Genomic DNA, 23,387 nt, shown 5'->3' with positions numbered 1-23,387 from the left:
TTAAAGAGAAAACTAGAGTCAGAATCTTTCAAACTAAATCATTCTTGGGCCCAGTGTATTATATTATTGCAACGGGTTCAAGTGTTCAAGCACAGATGACTTATTAGCAATATTGTCACATTTAAGTTCAAAGATCATTGACCATAGAACTTGTGGGCCACTAAATGATTTCACTTGCGATATGATTTGACAAGGGCAAGGAGAACAGGTTTGTTTGATCGATTATTTTATTTAAAACAAGGAACACGATCGAGAGACTTATTTGCAGTCAATACAAATACATGAAGAAGACTAGAAGAGTAATGATAGTGAATAGTAATACACATCTGGAAAGTTTATCCCTAAAATTAAAATTTAAAATTTAAAATAGTAAGAAAATGGCGTGCAGAATTCTCTAAATTCTTAAAAGTAAAAAATTGAGGGAAAAAAAAAGAGCTACACGTTGACATGTGTTGCCATGTTTTACAAGAAGGTGGATGATGATGAAAGTTAAGCCATAACAAGAGCAAAGTTGTTCTTTTCAGGGCTCTGGTTGCATTTTCTCAACTTCTTCTCGAATTGATTGGAAGAGAACAGTAGACAAATATCTTTCACCGAAGCTTGGGAATACAACCTGCAATAAATAAACAGTGTGTGAAATGTAATTAGCTTAAAGTGGGAATGAGATCACAGCAACAACAATAATAAAGTCTTGTCCCTAGATAAAAATTCAACAAAATTCTATATTGATTCCTAAAAGACCAACACAATCCTTCTCTTCGAGCTTGGGACCGGCAATGTAAAAGGTTTGCAACAAAGTGAGAAAGAGATAAAATGGATGTGAACCCCTTATAGGATTGTGTGTAAGTGTGTAAGTGTGTAGTGTGGGTGAGGAGTTGTAAATTTGTAATATGAACCAAAAGAAAAAAGGTGAGAAAGAGACAAACATCACAAAAACATGATGTAGAAAGGTTCTACCCAAATTAAAGACTAAAAAATTGCAGCTTGCCAAGTTGTGGAGACACAACGCAATATAAAAGAAACTTGGTCACCCAAAATAGCAGGACAAAAGCATATTCTCCCATGCGAAAAAAAAAAAAATTATGCTACCGTACAAGCAGATGGACACTTAACCCTACGTTCCAATAAAGGAATCATACGTATATAAATCTGTATGATGTTTGTAAATTCAGTAAACATACGTCCTATTTGAGGCGGATTAAATTCCTTGTAACATATCCATCTGTTGCTTTTTATTATTATTTGAGGGAATGCACTTACCGCAATAAGCTTCCCTGCATTCTCAGGTCTCTTTCCAACCCTTATTGCAGCTGCTGCAGCTGCTCCAGAAGAAATTCCCACCTGCATTCCAATTGAAGTGAGCATGAAAGTTTTAAAGTATAACATCAACAGATCTTGCTCTTCATTTTGGGCCAGAAAATTACTGGGGTGTTGTAAGATTTAAAGAGTTAGCTTTGACAAGCACTCCAAAGAAGATTAAATTTTATGTCCACATAATAGGACTCTTCATGCACATGATACAACTAAATTAACACAGTAACCATGTCAAATTCCATTATCTTGTGCTAGATCGTTTCAATTTTCAAGCTACTTTGGCATGAGTTGTGTAACTGCGTCAGTACATGGGATATTGCATGTACAACAACAACAACAACAAAGTCTTGTCCCACTAGGTGGGGTCGGCATTGCATGTACAACAACACTAACAAAAAACTGAAAAAGCCTTTTCCCACTAGGTGGGATCAGCTATATGGATCAAAAGAAGTCATTATACCCTATTATGCAAAAGGCATGGGATATTGCATGAACAATTAAAAATAATCATGCAACTAAAATGACAGAAACAGTTAAAAGATGACACATGGCACTAACCAGTAAGCCTTCTTGGAGTGCTAATTGCTTTGCAGTTTCAACAGCTTCATCACTCGATACCTGCCGTATTCACATGGGATAGGAATCAATTATAGAACAGAAAGAAAAATGGATGTTCAATTATTCACTATTTATCCTGTTAGGTTGTTCCTATGCCACATACATATAAACTAAACCACCCAAAAAAGCTTCAGATGTGCATTGAATTGAGAAAAATAGTAGCAATGGCAAGAACTAGGAACAATAAACCAGCGTATGAAGAAAGGTTTACTACTGGTCAATATGGTTTCCCCATGTCGTTAGACATGACAAAAGTTATTAAAGAGTAACCAACGATAAAACTGAATCTGAAGCTGAATATAAATATCAACTATGAAAATATTGCCACAAAAACAATTGGCAAATCAGAGCATTAAATGCTGTATGTGAGATACAGAAGTGACATTTTCATTCCCCATCAAAGCCGAAAGTTGCTAAACATCATCTAAATTAAAAAATGACAGGAAGGATATGATATAATGCTTAGTTGAATATAAATGTGGAGAGCAGGGGATTCATCAGTCAGTTACATATTCAACAAGATTTGGAGAAGAGAGAGAAGAGCCTTCAAACTTCCTGTGTTTCAAACTTTTAATACATGATTCTAGGATTTTTAGAAACACTGTTCAATCATTCCATCAATACCCTAGTATGTTCCCGAATTTACTGATCCAGTTCTAAACAGAATATAACATCCACCCAATTTGATAGCAAATGATCAACCCAACAAGGACACGGTAATTAGATATGGATGTAGGCAGAAGGGAATTCCGTACCAAAGAAAGAACCCTGTACTAAAAGAATGAAGCATAATGACTCATTACAAAGTCATGCAACTGCCATGTCTTGATAAAAGAATTAATTAATTTATTTTATTTTTATAAACCGAGTTATGGAGAGTACTAAACAGGACATATTGAATTATAACTCCAAAAAGTTTTTATGTTTATTATTTTTTTTATACAAAAAAAGGAAGAGAGGAGAAAGAAGATGGGAAAACAAAACAACAGACCTCTATAACTTCATCAAGTATATCTTGGTTCAAATTCCTGGGCACAAAACCAGCCCCAATACCCTGAATCTTGTGAGGTCCTGTGGTTAAGAGGAAAGAGAAACAACATACAATTAAGGGATTACTTAAAGACTAGCGTATTGGACTCAGTATGTAGAACTTGTTCTGCTTTCTTACCAGGCTTTCCACCAGAAAGTATATTGCTTTCCGTAGGCTCTACACCAATAACCTGATACATAACGAAGAAAATGCTAAATGGAACCCAACTTATTAGAGAGCTTCCCTCAAACTCAAATTATTACTCCAAGGGATAACAAGACATGACTAGTTCATTGATTGAGTAAAAAGAACCATGATACGTGCTTCAAATGTTCATGATATGAAGAGTTCAAGAGTTATTTAGAAGATATTTTAGTTTACATTTTTAGAATATTTTATTTAATGTATTTTGATTTTGTTTATTTAATTACTAGATTGGGCCTTATGTTTATGGGCTTTAGGGTTTTCTTTGTTTTAACCTAATAAGAGGTTATAAATACCTCCTTAGCTATTGTAGTTGTAGGATAGAATGATTTAGAGGTTTTCAAAACCCCTTTTTGGTTTCGTGATGAAACCATGGTGTGGACAATTGAGGTTGAGGAGTCCCTCTCTTGTTACATCGGGGAATTGGGTAGAAGGTTGAGGAGTCCCTTCGATTCAATTTCCAAACTATGGCGTTGACAAGTTAGGTTGAGGAGTCCCTTTCTTGTTGCGTCAAGAAATTGGGTATAAAGTAGAGTGATTCTCTTTGTATTCAATTTCAATCTATCCTTTTTATTGTTATTTCAATTCCAATGTAATCTTTTTATTCAGTTTGAATTCTTGTCTTCTTATTTATCTTTTATTTCCGTATCAAACCATGTACATCAAGTATTTTTAAATTTAGGGACAATTAATGTTAGTCATTTTGTTTATTGAAGTTAAAAAAACTGAGAGATACCATCAATTTGATAATGCCAATTGAGATGGTTACCTTTACGTTTGGATTTTTCTGTTTTAGGAATTGACCAACACCGGAAATGGTTCCACCAGTTCCAATTCCTGCAACAAAAATATCAACTTTGCCTCTTGTATCTTCCCATATCTCAGGGCCAGTTGTCTCATAATGTATCTGCATAGTTGAATCCAACTTCATATATCAGATCATACCACAGCTCACTATGGTAGAGACAGAATTCAATTTATGACATGTCGTACAACATCTTCCATTCAACTACACACAACAGGGGTAAGCAAATATCAGCTTACAAACTACAATTTGAACAATTACCCCCTTTTCCATTAAAAAATATCAATTTAGAGGCTAACACCTAACAAACTAAGTTTAAGGTCATGATTCCCAGGGAGAGAGTAACCCAAGGACTGGTTCGATTAAGTCCTCATTGCCACTAGCTAGGGTTCAAAGGTAGTTCATTTATTTGGAAAGCAGTTCTCAATAGGATTAACCCTAATCCTGTGTTGTAGCTGCATAAACTAATCAAAACTTCATTCAAGATAGTTTTGTGTAATGGGATACCAACCTTCAAAAACAGCTACACAGTTAATAGTTAAAGCTTCATAATCCAGCTGTTAGATAAGGACTTTAGAGTTTTAAGTAAGCTCTTTGAATTATGTGGGGAATCTTGGTTATGCCCTCAGACCCATGAGCATTTACTTGTAATCAATTAAGGGGGATATGTTCAGAAAACGAACAGCAAAGAATGTTTATCCCTAACCTTTTGACTTGACTTGCTTTTGTATTTCTTCTAACCTATAGTTTGGACTGCTGCTTGAAGCATGGTTTTTGATAAAATGCTCAGTACAACACACGGCCTAAAAATTGGATTAATATATTTTACCATAAAATGGACTGTTACTGTTTACCTTAGGATTAGACGGATTATCGAATTGTTGAAGCATGTATGCATTAGGTGTAGTTTTCAAAATTTCTTCAGCTTTCTGAACTGCTCCATTCATGCCCTTTGCTGCCTCAGTTAAAACAAGCTCAGCCCCAAAAGCTTTCAGAAGAACTCGTCTTTCTAAACTCATTGATGCAGGCATTGTCAGAATGAGTTTATATCCTTTTGAAGCCGCTATAAAGGCAAGACCAATTCCTGTGTTTCCACTAGTAGGTTCGACTAAAACACTCTGAAAGCACACAAGAAACAAGTTAACTGAGAACAACAAATAGTGTGTTTGAAGCAATAGCTTTTATGGCTAATCTGCAAGGAAAGAACACAAATCATTTCTATAATAGATTTACCTTCCCAGGTGTTATAGCTCCTTTCTGCTCAGCATCAAGTATCATGCTATACCCTATCCTGCAAGAATAAAAATACAAAGTGTTTTAAAAAAAATGGTTAAAGATTCAATTTCAAATAAGCATAGCTCATAAGGTCATATACAGAATGCAGTCTTACAGAAATATTAACATCAACCTCATTATTTTCGTAGTTTCTTATAGAGCTAACAGTTAATTGGCATTATTGTCACCTTCATCTTATTATGTAATAATTTTCATCTATGTTAAAAAAGAAGATTGAAACAATATAATCTGACAAAGAGATAACTGGAAAAATCACAACAATCATTTTCATCAGAGTCACATCCTTCACCAGATATTTTCATGAAAATGGAAAACAAGTAAAACATGCAAGCATATGATATTTAGACCTCACAAGCAATGATTCAGGTTCTCAGTTCTCACCTGTCTTTGACACTACAGCATGGCTCCATAATCTCAAGCTTGGCAGCAACATTGGCCACGCATCCTTTCACTATATTGTTCAGGTAAACCATTGGGGTTTTTCCTATAAGCTGTGGCATTTCAAAAAAATATATATATATCAAGATGCTATAGAATGCTTATTTCTCACGCATAAAGAATAAACAAGGTGAATCATAAAGGAGTCAAAATTTGCAACAAGAACTTATCCACGGACACATTTAGATTATCAAAATACGCCAAATTGAGAGAGTACACCAAATAAAACGGATCAAATCTTCTAGATATTCCAATTGACCATCGAAAGAAAATAAAATATAAAAACAAGAGCAATAACCTGGGTAACATCTTCGGCAATGTTGAGACCTTCGATCCCGGTTTGGGGCTTAACAGAGACAGCTTTGCAGATAACGGAAGAAGAAGAAGAAGAAGAAGAAGAGAGGCTTGTGGATGTGGAGAAGAAGGGTGAGGAAGCCGGTCTGAGGAAAGTGGGGGTGGCGGCGGTGCGGGTAAGAGAGTAGCGAAGAGGAGAACGGGAAGGGCAAGTCAACGAGTTGAATAGGGAAGCAGAAGAAGCCATTGATGATGATGAGGAAGAGGAGAAGCAGAAGTAGTGGAATAAGAAATTACGATGATGATGATGATGATGATAAAGATATTTGTTGGTGGAAATCGAATCAGTTGCGCTGGGACCTCATTGGATTTTTCCAACTCCAACTCACACTCACTCACTGTAATAATCTTATTTTCAGATCATGAAAATTATCAAAACACCACGTAAAAAGTATTTATATATAATTTCACCATTAAATTTCAGGTAAAGTTAACTGTATTTAAATTGAGTAGTAGAGTCAATGGCCTAAGTATACAATGTGTAGGGATAACCATCTGGATACCAGGATAATAATCATCTCATGTTATAAAAAGCTAATTTTGGATTCACCAAGATTCAAACTCTTGACCTTCCGGATTTAGAACTCTAATACCATGACTCATCCCAAAAGCGTAACCTGACAGGATAATGTAACACTAATAATCATATCTCTAATACTTTTTAAACCTTCATTGTACACATTGTTCTCATTTAAATTTTTATCATTTAAAATATATAATAAAAATAAAATTTAATACATTTAAATAATAAATTTTTTAATATTTAAAATTAGATAATTTTATATAAAGAGAATATTTTTGTAATTTTTTTATCAAAAATTAAAATATTTTTTAAATAAAAAGAGAACAAATTTAGTCTAATTTTTTTGTAAGCTTTTAAAATAATTATCTAAATATTTTTTTCAAAAATTTATAATATCTTGAAGCAATTTAGGTCACTAATAATTTATCAATAAAATGTCCAAGTTCAATGAATAATTGATTGATTGTGCTCCTTGTTGCCACATAAAATGGAACTAACAAAATGATATTATCGTGACTAGCGTGGTAATGGCTAATAAGACATTGACTTATAAAAAAAGAAAGGGACCTATTGACTTTTTCAAAATAAACATTTTGTGAAAATATTTATAAATATACAAAAAGTTTACGAAGCATCATTTTCTCAAAAATATATATATACATCACACTTGCTCATAATCAAATGTACTTTGTGGTAAAAGTGTAAAACATAGCAACTAACGCAGGCCTTCTTGTAGTGCGATACGAAGTTCTGTCTTCTCCTAATTTGCAGCGCGGCGTTCGCTGTAGAATTTTTTAAATAAAGTTATATATCTAAATTTTTTTATTAATTAAATTAATTTAATATAATAATAATAATTAATTATGATTAACATTATTGTAAGTTTATTATTTAAGTTGATTTATAAGAAGACTTGAAAATGTAATATTATTTGAAATTTTTATCAAAATATATTTCTAATTTAGTTGTTTTCCGACCTTTGGGTTTCTGAAAAGCCTTTTGTGGAAGCAATAGAGTGCCAATGGCTCATCTTGTTTCACATTGGTGGTGACTTTTGGGTTGTGGGCCTCTTCACACTTTCTGCTCCATTGGTTCCTACTTCCCATGATGTTTGAGTCTTGCACGAGTCTAACTATAATTTTCAAAACTACTAAAAACTTACGAAACATTACTTACAACTTACATCTTGCGTGGGAAACCGCTCTTTTAACTATAATTTTTGAGGTTTTTCTGTGTTTTAAACCAATGTGAGTTTGTTATAGGAGATTGTAGGTTTTGGGATGTGTTTGACCGGATTTAGAACTTTCAATGAAGGAGAGAGTTCTTTCAATGGGAGTTGGAACTATTGGGTCAATTACATAAAGTATTGAGACCTGTGCAACTAGTAGTTAACAGAGAGGATAGGATAGTATAAAAATATGATAGACAAGGAGTTTATTCAACTAACTCATTTGTTCAGTTTTTGCAGGAGACGACACTCCCGGAGGAGGTGACAAGCTACAATTTCACAAAGACCATCTGAAAAGGGTTGGTTCCACCGAGAGTATAGCTATTTGCTTGGTTTGTGCTGATAGGTAGGGTGAATACAAAAGAACGGCTAAGCCGGCTAGGGATCCTTAACCAGGAAGATAACGTCTGTGTTCTATGTAATAAATATGCGGAACATGTGCACCATTTGTTTCTATGCTGCGAGTTTGCTTAGCAGGTGTGGAGTGCTTGGTTATCGATGGTTGGCCAACAATGGTCTATTTCAGGGACAATGAGGGAACATTTTCTGTGTTGGACGGAGGGGCCAAGGAGGAGGGAGAAGAGAGAGCAACGATTCAGATGTTTCTGTGCGGTGGTTTGGAACATATGGCTAGAGAGGAATAGAAGGATATTCCAGAATAAAAGCAAAGGTGTTGAAGAAATCACCGACATGACTGTGTTGAGCCACAACGAATAGAGTGGTGTGGACCCCTTTAGTTGTTGATGACAATGCCGGAGATGACAAGGGAGCTTCTTTTAATGTTATTACGTTTATTATAATTTGTTTGCTTGTTTTGTTTCTGTTTGAATGCTCCACTGTACTGTGTTGAGCTCTTTGTTTAAAAAAAAAAAACTTACATCTTACGTTTTGCAGTAGTCAACCACCGAGTCAATATGAGCCACATATATAATTGTGAAATTAGGGTTAATAATAAAAATCATCTAAAAAAATTATACAATTATCAAGTTAATGAAAAAAATCAAATTTAAATTGGTCCATAAAATATATAATTAAATTAATCGAGTAGTTCTTATAATTGGCAAGCATTAAAAAAAATATAAATTCTGAATTTACTATTACACTCAACTTCATTGTCAGATTGTCACTAATGAGGTTAGAGTACTCTTCTGCAGTTCTACTCCTTTGAAGGCTTCTGGTTCTTTTCTAACCATTATTTTTATTTTCTGCTACCTTTGTTCTTCTTATCTTTCTATCACCATCGTTTATGTTGATAAATTTGAGGATGACGAGGAAGAGAAAGGGGAAGAAGTGAAAGAACCTAGCAGCAGAAACAACACAAATATCTAATACAAGAATAATATGAAAGCACTCACAACACAATATAGTAGCAACTATAACAACCAAATATAGAAAGTAAAGCACTAACAAGAACACACCGAGATTTTAACGTGGAAAACCCCTTCAATGTGAGAGATAAAAACCATGGGTCATCCAGAGCAATAAAATAGCTCCACTATAATCAAATGGGGTACAAGAGAGTCTCAAACAAAGCACAAAAACATGCATATAACCAGCCAAAATATCAAAGCACCAAAGCTCACAAATGAAAAGCAAGAAGATGAAAAGTATCCAAAAAATAGAGCTATTGTCGAAGCCAATTTCTCCTTCTGCAAATCTCCAATTAAAATCTCCACCACTCAAAATGAAGAACAAGATGTGAAGAATCTATAGTTTAAATTTCACATCAATCTAACGGTGAAAAAATTAGAAACTGCCATTCAAAGATTTCTACTCTGTGCAGAAATGAGAAACCTAATTTCTCTCTTGCAAAACCAATTTTTCTCACTAAATACTTCCAATCAACATCTCCACCGTCCGGAATGAAGAACAAAATGAGAGAAACACGCAGTTTAAGTTTCAAATCGATCCAACGGTGAACTAATGAGAAACTGCCATTTGAAGTTTACTGCTTTGGATAAAAACAGAAATTATGTTTTCTCTCTTCTTTCTCTCTTTGGTGGCTACTCTCTTTCTCTCAAATTGACCCCAAAATCTGATTAGGATTATGGCACAATGGGTGCAAAGAAACACCCTCAAAATGTTGGGCTTGGTCCTTACAAAGGAGAGACAAAAAACCCAACAAATCTCCCCCTTCTCGACTAGGTGGAGGCCCTCGCCATTCCGGCGATCAAACAACATGTTTCAAACTTATCTCTTGACAATGCTTTTGTCATCATATCAGCCCCATTGTCATCAGTGTGAACTTTTTCAAGTTCTAACAACTTGGAATCTAACACATCCCGTATCTAGTGATACCTAACATCAATATGTTTAGATCTTGCATGAAAAGTAGAATTCTTGGCAAGATGAATAGCACTTTGACTATCACACAACAACACATAACGGTCTTATTTGAAACCAAGTGCTATAAGAAACTTCTTCATCCACAACAACTCTTTACATGCTTCAGTTGCTGCAATAAACTCTGCCTCTGTGGTAGAAAGTGCAACACACTTCTGTAACCTTGACTGCCATGAATTAGCTCCCCCTGCAAACTTGACCAAATAACCTGAAGTAGACTTTCGAGAATCAATATCTCCTGACATGTCTGCATCAGTAAAGCCAACTAGCAAAGGTTTCTCACCACCAAAACTCAAACTCAAGTTAGTTGTACCTTTGAGATATCTCATAATCCATTTAACAGCACTCCAGTGTTCTTTTCCTGGATTAGAGAGAAAACGACTCACAGTACTAACCGCATGAGCAATGTCTGGTCTAGTACACACCATAGCATACATCAAGTTTCCAACAGCTGAGGCATAAGGAATTTCATTCATTGCTTGTTTCTCCTCATCAGTGGTTGGACACTGTGGTGCACGAAATTGTGATGTCCAGGCTCAAACTATTCCTAGCACGTGAGCAACTTGGTACGCGTAATCGTGATTACGCATTCATAATTTGTCACAACTTCGATACAACTAACCAGCAAGTGCACTGGGTCGTCCAAGTAATACCTTACGTGAGTAAGGGTCGAATCCCACGGAGATTGTTGGTATGAAGCAAGCTATGGTCACCTTGCAAATCTCAGTCAGGCGGATATAAAATAATTATGGAGTTTTCGAATAATAAATAATAGAATAGGAATAGAGATACTTATGTAAATCATTGGTAGGAATTTCAGATAAGCGAATGGAGATACTTTTCATTCCTCTGAACCTCTGCTTTCCTGCTATCTTCATCCAATCAGTCTCACTCCTTTCCATGGCTGGCTTTATGTGATACATCACCACTGTCAATGGCTACTTTCGGTCATCTCTCGGGAAAATGATCCAATGCCCTGTCACGGCACGGCTAATCGTCTGGAGGCATCACCCTTGCCAATGGCTTCATCTTATCCTCTCAGTGAATAATATGCTCACGCACCCTGTCACGGCACGGCTATTCATCTGTCGGTTCTCGATCATGCTGGAATAGGATTCACCCTTCTTTTGCGTCTGTCACTAACGCCCTGCAATCGCGAGTTAGGAGCTCGTCACAGTCATTCATTCATCGAATCCTACTCGGAATACCACAGACAAGGTTTAGACCTTCCGGATTCTCTTGAATGCCGCCATCATTCTAGCTTACGCCACGAAGATTCTGGTTAAGAGATCTAAGAGATATTCATCCTAGCTTATTTCATGTAGAACAGAAGTGTTTGTCAGGCACGCGTTCATAAGGGAGAAGGATGATGAGCGTCACACATAATCATCACCTTCATCACGTTCTTGGGTGCGAATGGATATCTTAGAAGCGAAATAAGATGAATTGAATAGAAAACAGAAGTACTTTGCATTAATCTTTGAGGAACAGCAGAGCTCCACACCTTAATCTATGGAGTGTAGAAACTCTACCGTTGAAAATACATAAGTGAAGGTCCAGGCATGGCCGAGATGGCCAGCCCCCAAAACGTGATCAAAGGATCATAAGGTAATCCAAAGATGTCTAATACAATAGTAAGAGGTCCTATTTATAATAAACTAGCTACTAGGGTTTACATGAGTAAGTAATTGATGTATAAATCCACTTCCTGGGCCCACTTGGTGTGTGTTTGGGCTGAGCCTGAGTGTTGCACGTGTAGAGATTCTTCTTGGAGTTGAACGCCAGCTTTTGTGCCAGTTTGGGCGTTCAACTCTGGTTTTGGCTCCTTTTCTGGCGCTGGACGCCAGATTTGGGCAGAGAGCTGGCGTTGAACGCTAGTTTACGTCGTCTATTCTTGGCCAAAGTATGAACTATTATATATTTATGGAAAGCCCTGGATGTCTACTTTCCAACGCAATTGGAAGCGCGCCATTTCAAGTTTTGTAGCTCCAGAAAATCCACTTTGAGTGCAGGGAGGTCAGAATCCAACAGCATCAGCAGTCCTTCTTCAACCTCTGAATCTGATTTCTGCTCAAGTCCCTCAATTTCAGCCAGAAAATACCTGAAATCACAGAAAAACACACAAACTCATAGTAAAGTCCAGAAATGTGAATTTAACATAAAAACTAATGAAAACATCCCTAAAAGTAACTAGATCCTACTAAAAACATACTAAAAACAATGCCAAAAAGCGTATAAATTATCCGCTCATCACAACACCAAACTTAAATTGTTGCTTGTCCCCAAGCAACTGAAAATCAAATAGGATAAAAAGAAGAGAATATACTATAAATTCCAAACTAACAATGAAACAGAGCTTCAATCATATGAGCGGGACTTATAGCTTTTTTTTTTCCTCTTGAATAGTTTTGGCATCTCACTTTATCCATTGAAGTTTAGAATGATTGGCATCTATAGGAACTTCAGATTTCAAATAGTGTTATTGACTCTCCTAGTTCTGTATGATGATTCTTGAACACAGCTTCTTTATGAGTCTTGGCCGTGGCCCTAAGCACTTTGTTTTCCAGTATTACCACCGGATACATAAATGCCACAGACACATAATTGGGTGAACCTTTTCAGATTGTGACTCAGCTTTGCTAAAGTCCCCAATTAGAGGTGTCCAAGGTTCTTAATCACACTCTTTTTCTGCTTTGGACCTTGACTTTAACCGCTCAGTCTCAAGTTTTCACTTGACACCTTCACGCCACAAACACATGGTTAGGGACAGCTTGGTTTAGCCGCTTAGACCAGGATTTTATTCCTTTAGGCCCTCCTATCCACTGATGCTCAAAGCCTTGGGATCCTTTTTATTTGCCCTTGCCTTTTGGTTTTAAGGGTTATTGGCTTTTTCTGCTTGCTTTTTCTTTTTCTTTCTATTTTTTTCTCTATATATATATATATATATATATATATATATATATATATATATATATATATATATATTTTTTTTTTTTTTTTTTTTTTTTTGCAAGCTTTGTTCTTTGCTGCTTTTTCTTGCTTCAAGAATCATTTTTATGATTTTTCAGATTATCAAATAACATGTCTCCTAGTCATCATTCTTTCAAGAGCCAACATATTTAACATTCTTAAACAACAACTTCAAAAGACATATGCACTGTTCAAGCATTCATTCAGAAAACAAGAAGCATTGTCACCACATCAATATAATTAAACTAAGTTCAAGGATAAATTCGAAACTCATGTACTTCTTGTTCTTTTGATTTAAAACATTTTTTCATTTAAGAGAGGTGATGGATTCATAGGACATTCATAACTTTAAGACATAATTACTACTACTAATGATCATGTAATGAAGACATAAACATAGATAAGCACATAACATAGAAAACGAAAAACAGAGAAATAAGAACAAGGAATGAATCCACCTTAGTGATGGTGGCGTTTCCTTCTTGAGGAACCAATGATGTCCTTGAGCTCTTCTATGTCTCTTCCTTGTCTTTGTTGCTCCTCCCTCATTGCTTTTTGATCTTCTCTTATTTCATGAAGCATGATGGAGTGCTCTTGATGTTCCACCCTTAGTTGTCCCATATTGGAACTCCATTCTCCTAGGGAGGTGTTGATTTGCTCCCAATAATTTTGTGGAGGAAAGTGCATTTGAGGCATCTCCGGGATCTCATGGAAATGAGCTTCTTGCGCCTCTTGAGCTCCATGATTGGGCTCTCTTGCTTGCTCCATCTTTTTCTTAGTGATGGGCTTGTCCTCTTTAATGAGGATATCTCCCTCTATGTCAATCCCAGCCGAATTGCATAGGTGGCAGATGAGGTGAGGAAAGGCTAACCTTGCCATAGTGGAGGACTTGTCAGCCACCTTGTAGAGTTCTTGAGGTATAATCTCATGAACTTCCACCTCTTCTCCAATCATGATGCTATGGATCATGATGGCCCGGTCTATAGTGATTTCAGACCAGTTGCTAGTGGGAATGATTGAGCATTGAATGAACTCCAACCATCCTCTAGCTACAGGCTTGAGGTCCAATCTTCTTAGTTGAACCGGCTTGCCTTTGGAGTCAACCTTCCATTGAGCTCCTTCTACACATATGTCCATAAGGACTTGGTCCAACCTTTGATTAAAGTTGACCCTTCTAGTGTAGGGGCGTTCATCTCCTTGCATCATGGGCAAGTTAAACGCCAACCTCACATTCTCCGGACTAAAATCTAAGTATTTCCCCCGAACCATTGTAACATAGTTCTTTGGATCCGGGTTCTTACTTTGATCATGGTTCTTGGTGATCCATGCATTATCATAGAACTCTTGAACCATTAGGATGCCGACTTGTTGGATGGGATTTGTTAGAACTTCCCAACCTTTTCTTTGAATTTCATGTCGGATCTCCGGATACTCATTTCTTTTGAGTTTAAAAGGGACCTCAGGGATCACCTTCTTTTTGGCCACAACATCATAGACGTGGTCTTGATGGGCTTTGGAGATGAACCTTTCCATCTCCCATGACTCGGATGTGGAAGCTTTTGTTTTCCCTTTCCCTCTTCTAGAGGATTCTCCGGTCTTAGATGCCATCAATGGTAATGGAAAAACAAAAAAGCTATGCTTTTACCACACCAAACTTAGAATATTGCTCGCCCTCGAGCAATAAACAAAAGAATAGAAGAAGAAGAAGAAGAAGTATGGAGAGGGAGGGGGAGATGTGGTTTTGGCCAAGAGGAGTGTAGAGGGGTGTGTTATGTGAATTTGATGAAGAATGGAGGGCTTTATATAGGGAAGGGAGGGGGGTTAAGGTTCGGCCATATGGGTGGGTTTGGGTGGGAAATTGGTTTTGAATTTTGAAGGTAGGTGGAGTTTATGAGGTAGGTTTATGGGGAAGAGTGGATGGATGTGAGTGGTGAAGAGGTGATGGGGAAGAGAGTTTGAGGTGATTGGTGAAGGGTTTTTGGGGAAGAGTGTTTATGGGGTTGTGTGAAAGAGAGTGGTGAGAAGAAGTGAGTGGAGGTAGGTGGGGATCCTGTGGGGTCCACAGATCCTGAGTGGATCCTGTGGGGTCCACAGATCCTGAGGTGTTCAAGGATTTACATCCCTGCACCCATTAGGCATGTAAAAATGCCTTTGTACCCAACTCTGGGCGTTCAGCGCCAGGTTGGTGGCCATTTTGGGCGTTCAGCGCCCATTTGTGTGCCATTTCTGGCGTTGAACACCAGAACCATGCCTGTTCTAGCGTTCAGCGCCCAGAAGCTGCCCATTTTGGGCGTTCAGCGCCAGCACCATGCTCTGTTCTGGCACTGAACGCCAGACAGATGCTCCTCCAGGGTGTGATTTTTCTTCTGCTGTTTTTGATTCTGTTTTCAATTTTTATATTTATTTTGTGACTCCACATGATCATGAACCTACAAAGACATATAACTAATAAAAAATATAGTTAGATAAAATAAACATTGGGTTGCCTCCCAACAAGCGCTTTTTTAATGTCAATAGCTTGACAGTGGGCTCTCATGGAGCCTCACAGATGTGCAGAGCATTGTTGAAACTCTCCAACACCAAACTTAGAGTTTGGATATGGGAGTTTAACACCAAACTTAGAGTTTGGTTGTGGCCTCCCAACACCAAACTTAGAGTTTGACTGTGGGGGCTCTGGTTGACTCTGCTTTGAGAGAAGCTTTTTCTGCTTCCTCTCCATGGTTGCAGAGGGAGATCCTTGAGTTTTAAACACAAGGGAGTCCTTATTCCATTGAAGGACTATTTCACCTCTGTCAACATCAATCACAGCTCTTGCTGTGGCCAGGAAAGGTCTTCCTAGGATGATGGATTCATCCTCTTCCTTTCCAGTATCCAAGACTATGAAATCAGTAGGGATGTAAAGGCCCTCAACCTTTACTAGCACGTCCTCTACCTGTCCATAAGCCTGTTTTCTTGAATTGTCTGCCATCTCTAATGAGATTCTAGCAGCTTGTACCCCATAGATTCCCAGTTTCTCTATTATAGAAAGGGGCATGAGGTTTATCCCTGAACCAAGGTCACACAGAGCCTTTAAAGATCATGGTGCCTATGGTACAAGGTAATATGAACTTTCCAGGATCCTGTCTCTTCTGAGGCAATGTCAGTTGATCCAGATCACTTAGTTCATTGATGAACAAGGGAGGTTCAACTTCCCATGTATCAATGCCAAATAATTTGGCATTCAGCTTCATGATTGCACCAAGAAACTTGGCAGTTTGCTCTTCAGTAACATCCTCATTCTCTTCAGAAGAGGAATACTCATCAAAGCTCATGAAGGGCATAAGGAGGTTCAATGGAATCTCTATGGTCTCTAGATGAGCCTCAGAGTCCTTTGGTTCCTCAGAGGGAAGCTCCTTATTGATCACTGGACGTCCCAGGAGGTCTTCCCCCTTGGGATTCATGTCCTCTCCTCTCCTCACAGGTTCGGCCATGGTGCTTATGTCAATGGCCTTGCACTCTCCTTTTGGATTCTCTTCTGTATTGCTTGGGAGAGTACTAGGAGGGATTTCAGTGATCCTTTTACTCAGCTGGCCCACTTGTGCTTCCAAATTTCTAATGGAAGACCTTGTTTCATTCATGAAACTTACAGTGGCCTTGGACAGATCAGAGACTAAGTTTGCTAAATTAGAAGTATTTTGTTCAGAGTTCTCTGTCTGTTGCTGAGTTGATGATGGAAAAGGCTTGCTATTGCTAAACCTGTTTCTTCCACCATTATTAAAGCCTTGTTGAGGCTTTTGATCATTCCATGAGAAATTTGGATGATTTCTCCATGTTGAGTTATAGGTGTTTCCATAAGGTTCACCTAAGTAATTTACCTCTGCTATTGCAGGGTTCTCAGGATCATAGGCTTCTTCTTCAGAAGATGCCTCGTGAGTACTGTTGGATGCAGCTTGCATTCCATGCAGACTCTGAGAGATCATATTGACTTGCTGAGTCAATATTTTGTTCTGAGCCAATATGGCATTCAGAGTATCAACTTCAAGAACTCCCTTCTTCATAGGCGTCCCATTACTCACAGGATTCCTTTCAGAAGTGTACATGAACTGGTTATTAGCAACCATGTCAATGAGTTCTTGAGCTTCTGCAGGCATTTTCTTTAGGTGAATGGATCCACCTGCAGAAGTATCCAATGACATCTTAGCTAACTCAGACAGACCATCATAGAATATATCCATGATGGTCCATTCTGAAAGCATGTCAGAAGGACACTTTTTGGTCAACTGTTTGTATCTTTCCCAAGCTTCATAGAGGGATTCACCTTCTTTCTGTCTGAAGATTTGAACATCAGCTCTAAGCTTGCTCAGCTTTTGAGGAGGAAAGTACTTGGCTAAGAAAGCCGTGACCAGCTTATCCCACGAGTTCAGGTTGTCTTTAGGTTGAGAGTCCAACCATAATCTAGCTCTGTCTCTTACAGCAAAGGGGAAAAGCATGAGCCTGTAGACTTCAGGATCTACTCCATTAGTCTTAACAGTATCACATATCTGCAAGAATTCAGTTAAGAACTGAAAAGGATCTTCAGATGGAAGTCCATGAAACTTGCAGTTCTGCTGCATCAGAGAAACTAATTGAGGTTTCAGCTCAAAGTTGTTTGCTCCAATGGCAGGAATGGAGATGCTTCTTCCATGTAAATTGGAATTTGGTGCAGTAAAGTCACCAAGCATTCTCCTTGCATTGTTGTTGGGTTCGGCTGCCATCTCCTTTACTTGTTTGAAATTTTCAATCAAGTTGTCTCTAGATTGTTGTAATTTAGCTTCTCTTAATTTTCTCTTCAGAGTCCTTTCAGGTTCTGGATCAGCTTCAACAAGAATGCCTTTTTCTCTGTCCCTGCTCATAAGAAAGAGGAGAGAAAAAGAAAAGAAGAGGAATCCTCTATGTCACAGTAAAGAGGTTCCTTATTGTTAGTAGAAGAAAAGAAGAAGAAATTCGAACACAGATAGAGGAGGGGGTTCGAATTTGGTGATGATGTGAGGAAGAGATGTTAGTAGATGAATAAATAAATAAAATAAGATGAGAGAGAAGGAGGGAATTTTCGAAAATTATTTTTGAAAAGGAGTTAGTGATTTTTGAAAAATGTTAGTAATTTTCGAAAATTTAAAAATTAAAATAATTAATAAATTAAAAAGAAATTTTGAAAAAGGGGGAAGATATTTTCGAAAATGAGAGAGAGAGAGTTAGTTAGGTGGTTTTGAAAAAGATAAGAAACAAACAAAAAGTTAGTTAGTTAGTTGAAACAAATTTTGAAAAGATAAGAAGTTAGGAGGTTAGAAAAGATATTTTGAAACCAACTTTTTGAAACAGGTAAGATAAGAAGATATTTTTGAAAAGTTATGATAGAAATTAGTTTTTGAAAAAAAGATTTGATTTTTAAAATCACAATTAATGACTTGATTCATAAGAAATCACAAGATATGATTCTAGAACTTAAAGTTTGAATCTTTCTTAACAAGCAAGTAACAAACTTGAAATTTTTGAATCAAAACATTAATTGTTATTGTTATTTTCGAAAATAACTAAGACTTTTGAAAAAGATTTGATTTTTGAAAAAGATAAGATTTTCAAATTGAAAATTTGATTTGACTCATAAGAAACAACTTGATTTTAAAAATTTTTGAAAAAGTCAACTCAAATTTTCGAATTTGATGAGAGAAAAAGGGAAAGATATATTTTTTTTATTTTTGAATTTTTATGATGAGAGAGAAAAACACTAAAAAGATGCAATGCATGAAATTTTTAGATCAAAACAATGAATGCATGCAAGAATGATATGAATGTCAAGATGAACACCAAGAACACTTTAAATGTCAAGATGAACATCAAGAACATATTTTGAAAAAAATTTTAATGCAAAGAAAACATGCAAGACACCAAACTTAGAATTCTTTAATGCTTAGGCACTAAGAATTCAAGAATGCATATGATAAACATGAAAAGACACAAAACAAAAAATCATCAAGATCAAACAAGAAGACTTACCAAGAACAACTTGAAGATCATGAAGAACACTATGAATGCATGATATTTTCGAAAAATTGCTAGATGCATATGCAAGTGACACCAAACTTATAATGTGACTCAAGACTCAAACAAGAAACAGAAAAATATTTTTGATTTTTTTATGATTTTCTAATTTTTTTTGGATTTTTCGAAAAATTAATTGAAAAAGGAAAATAAGGATTCCAAAATTTTTAATATGAATTCCAGGAATCTTGCATTCTTAGTCTAAAGTTTCAGTCCAGGAATTAGACATGGCTCACTAGCCAGCCAAGCTTTCAATGAAAGCTCCGGTCCAAAACACTAGACATGGCCAATGGCCAGCCAAGCTTCAGCATGTAATTCAGATATGACATGCCTGACATACTCATTCCCAAAGGAATAGACATGGCTTTACAGCCAGCCAGGCTTCAACATGCTTCATGAAACACTAGAATTCATTCTTAAAAATTTTGAATAAAAATTTTTTTGAAAACATTTTTATTATTTTCGAAAACAGATGAGAAAATTTTAGAAATATTTTTGAAAATTTTTTGAAAATAAAATAAAAAGAAAACTACCTAATCTGAGCAACAAGATGAACCGTCAGTTGTCCAAACTCGAACAATCCCCGGCAACGGCGCCAAAAACTTGGTGTTGTTGCCGGATCAAACTTGGCACTGATGTTACCGGACCAAAAGCTTGCCGAAAACTCAAACAATCCCCGGCAACGGCGCCAAAAACTTGGTGCACAAAATTGTGATGTCCAGGCTCAAACTATTCCTAGCACGTGAGCAACTTGGTACGCGTAATCGTGATTACGCATTCATAATTTGTCACAACTTCGATACAACTAACCAGCAAGTGCACTGGGTCGTCCAAGTAATACCTTTACGTGAGTAAGGGTCGAATCCCACGGAGGTTGTTGGTATGAAGCAAGCTATGGTCACCTTGCAAATCTCAGTCAGACGGATATAAAATAATTATGGAGTTTTCGAATAATAAATAATAGAATAGGGATAGAGATACTTATGTAAATCATTGGTAGGAATTTCAGATAAGCGAATGGAGATGCTTTTCGTTCCTCTGAACCTCTGCTTTCCTGCTATCTTCATCCAATCAGTCTCACTCCTTTCCATGGCTGGCTTTATGTGATACATCACCACTGTCAATGGCTACTTTCGGTCATCTCTCGGGAAAATGATCCAATGCCCTGTCACAGCACGGCTAATCGTCTGGAGGCATCACCCTTGCCAATGGCTTCATCTTATCCTCTCAGTGAATAATATGCTCACGCACCCTGTCACGGCATGGCTATTCATCTGTCGGTTCTCGATCATGCTGGAATAGGATTCACCCTCCTTTTGCGTCTGTCACTAACGCCCTGCAATCGCGAGTTAGGAGCTCGTCACAGTCATTCATTCATCGAATCCTACTCGGAATACCACAGACAAGGTTTAGACCTTCCGGATTCTCTTGAATGCCGCCATCATTCTAGCTTACGCCACGAAGATTCTGGTTAAGAGATCTAAGAGATATTCATCCTAGCTTATTTCATGTAGAACAGAAGTGTTTGTCAGGCACGCGTTCATAAGGGAGAAGGATGATGAGCGTCACACATAATCATCACCTTCATCACGTTCTTGGGTGCGAATGGATATCTTAGAAGCGAAATAAGATGAATTGAATAGAAAACAGAAGTACTTTGCATTAATCTTTGAGGAACAGCAGAGCTCCACACCTTAATCTATGGAGTGTAGAAACTCTACCGTTGAAAATACATAAGTGAAGGTCCAGGCATGGCCGAGATGGCCAGCCCCCAAAACGTGATCAAAGGATCATAAGGTAATCCAAAGATGTCTAATACAATAGTAAGAGGTCCTATTTATAATAAACTAGCTACTAGGGTTTATATGAGTAAGTAATTGATGTATAAATCCACATCCTGGGCCCACTTGGTGTGTGTTTGGACTGAGCCTGAGTGTTGCACGTGTAGAGGTCCTTCTTGGAGTTGAACGCCAGCTTTTGTGCCAGTTTGGGCGTTCAACTCTGGTTTTGGCTCCTTTTCTGGCGCTGGACGCCAGATTTGGGCAGAGAGCTGGCATTGAACGCCAGTTTACGTCATCTATTCTTGGCCAAAGTATAGACTATTATATATTGCTGGAAAGTCCTGGATGTCTACTTTCCAACGCAATTGGAAGCGCGCCATTTCGAGTTCTGTAGCTCCAGAAAATCCACTTTGAGTGCAGGGAGGTCAGAATCCAACAGCATCAGCAGTCCTTCTTCAACCTCTGAATCTGATTTCTGCTCAAGTCCCTCAATTTCAGCCAGAAAATACCTGAAATCACAGAAAAACACACAAACTCATAGTAAAGTCCAGAAATGTGAATTTAACATAAAAACTAATGAAAACATCCCTAAAAGTAACTAGATCCTACTAAAAACATACTAAAAACAATGCCAAAAAGCGTATAAATTATCCGCTCATCACACTGCTTGGTGCTCAACTTAAAATGAGGAGCAAAAGAACTAGCAACACATTTGGCATCATTCATGCCAAACCTTTGAAGCACCTTCTTTATGTACTTCTCCTGTGACAAATAAAGCTTCTTGAAATCTCTATAACGAGTAATAGTCATGCCCAAAATCTGTTTGGCAGGACCCAAGTCCTTTATAGCAAAGAATTTGCTCAACTGTTTCTTCAACTCATTAATCCTCAAAACATTATTGCCCACAATCAAAATATCATCCACATAAAGTAAAAGAATGATAAAATCATTATCAGAAAATTTTTGCACAAATACACAATGATCTGAAGTTGTCTTAACTCTTACGATAACCATGCTTCCCCATAACAGATTCAAACTTCTTGTACCACTGTTTTGGAGCTTGCTTCAACCCATAAAGACTCTTCTTAAACTTGCACACAAAATCTTCTTTTCCTTTAACAACAAAGCCCTCCGGTTGCTCCCTGTAGTCTCTTTATCTAAATTACCATGAAAAAAAGCTGTCTTCACATCCATTTGCTCAATCTCCAAATCAAGAGACGCTGCTAATCTAAGCACAGCACGAATGGATGACATCCTCACAACAGGAGAAAAGATCTCCTCATAATCAACACCTTTTTTCTAGCTAAAACCTCTAACAACCAATCTAGCCTTATACCGAGGCTTAGAATTGTGTTCTTCATTCTTGATTCTGAATACCCATTTGTTCTTCAAAACTCGCATACGCTTTGGTAGCTTTACCAACTCATAGGTATCATTCTCAAGTAAGGACTTCATTTCTTCTTGCATAGCTTCAAGCCATTGAGCTTTGCTTTCATCTTCAATAGCCTCTCCAAATTATTCAGGTTCTCCCCCATCAGTCAACAAAACAAACTCATGTGGAGAATACCTTGACGAAGGCTTCCTCTCTCTTGTAGACCTTCTGAGTGCATTTGCAGGAATTTCCAAAGCTGGTTCTTCATCTTGATCATCATCACCAACTTCATCAAGTATCGGATCAACTGTTCCATTTTTACCTGCACTTGTATCATGCTCATTATTTTGAACTTCAACTCTACCATCTTCTACCATAGACATAGAGAGAGTAATGTCCAAGTCAGAAAAATCATCACTAGGCTGAACCATTGGCTTCTCTACATTATCAACATCCTTCAGTGTTTGGTCTTCAACAAAGACAACATCTCTACTCTGAATCACCTTCTTGCTAACAGGATCATAAAACTTGTAACCAAACTCATCCATGCCATAGCCAATAAAAATACATTGCCTAATCTTTACATCAAGCTTAGATCTCTCATCTTTGGGAATATGAACAAAAGTTTTACATCCAAAGACTCTGAAATGATCATAAGAAACATCTTTACCTGACCATATCTTCTCTGGCACTTCAAATTGCAAGGGAACACATGGTGTCCGGCTCAAGACATGAACAACAATGCTTAAAGCTTCACCCCAAAAGAAATTTTCCAATCCAGATTGTGACAATAAGCACCTAACTATTTCAACCAATGTTCTATTCATCCTTTCAGCCAAGCCATTCAACTGAGGAGTCTTTGGAGGAGTCTTATGATGTCTTATACCATGCTCTTTATAATAAGCATCAAATGGACCTGAGTACTCACCACCATTGTCAGTACGAATGCATTTCAACTTCTTTCCAGTTTCTCTTTCAACAGAAGCTTGAAATTGCTTGAACACATTTAAAACTTGATATTTGATCTTCAAAGTGTAAACTCATAATTTCCTAG

At 37.3% G+C, this 23,387-nt stretch overlaps 1 protein-coding gene and 1 non-coding gene across 2 annotated transcripts; one reads left to right on the top strand and one right to left on the bottom strand.

The window, feature by feature from the left end:
* Positions 1–209: 209 nt before the first annotated feature.
* On the bottom strand, positions 210–6,557 carry LOC112733601 (cysteine synthase, chloroplastic/chromoplastic). The gene is made up of 10 exons (XM_025782618.2): positions 6,004–6,557; positions 5,649–5,758; positions 5,205–5,262; positions 4,826–5,089; positions 3,936–4,073; positions 3,101–3,152; positions 2,924–3,003; positions 1,873–1,932; positions 1,261–1,341; positions 210–613 (listed from the first exon to the last, which is right to left on the bottom strand). The coding sequence occupies exons 1-10, from the start codon at positions 6,244–6,246 to the stop codon at positions 521–523; spliced, it is 1,179 nt and encodes a 392-aa protein (XP_025638403.1). The 5' UTR covers positions 6,247–6,557; the 3' UTR covers positions 210–520.
* A 10,795-nt stretch (positions 6,558–17,352) lies between these two features.
* LOC112738572 (small nucleolar RNA R71) lies at positions 17,353–17,460 on the top strand. Its single transcript, XR_003169526.1, has one exon. It is a non-coding gene; the product is annotated as a small nucleolar RNA R71 (small nucleolar RNA).
* Positions 17,461–23,387: the final 5,927 nt, after the last annotated feature.

This window comes from Arachis hypogaea, chromosome 13 (assembly GCF_003086295.3).
Source record: "Arachis hypogaea cultivar Tifrunner chromosome 13, arahy.Tifrunner.gnm2.J5K5, whole genome shotgun sequence".
NCBI classification, from domain to species: Eukaryota; Viridiplantae; Streptophyta; class Magnoliopsida; order Fabales; family Fabaceae; genus Arachis; species Arachis hypogaea.
Note: the sequence above shows the minus strand (reverse complement) of the source record. Positions and strands in the feature narration are given on the sequence as shown.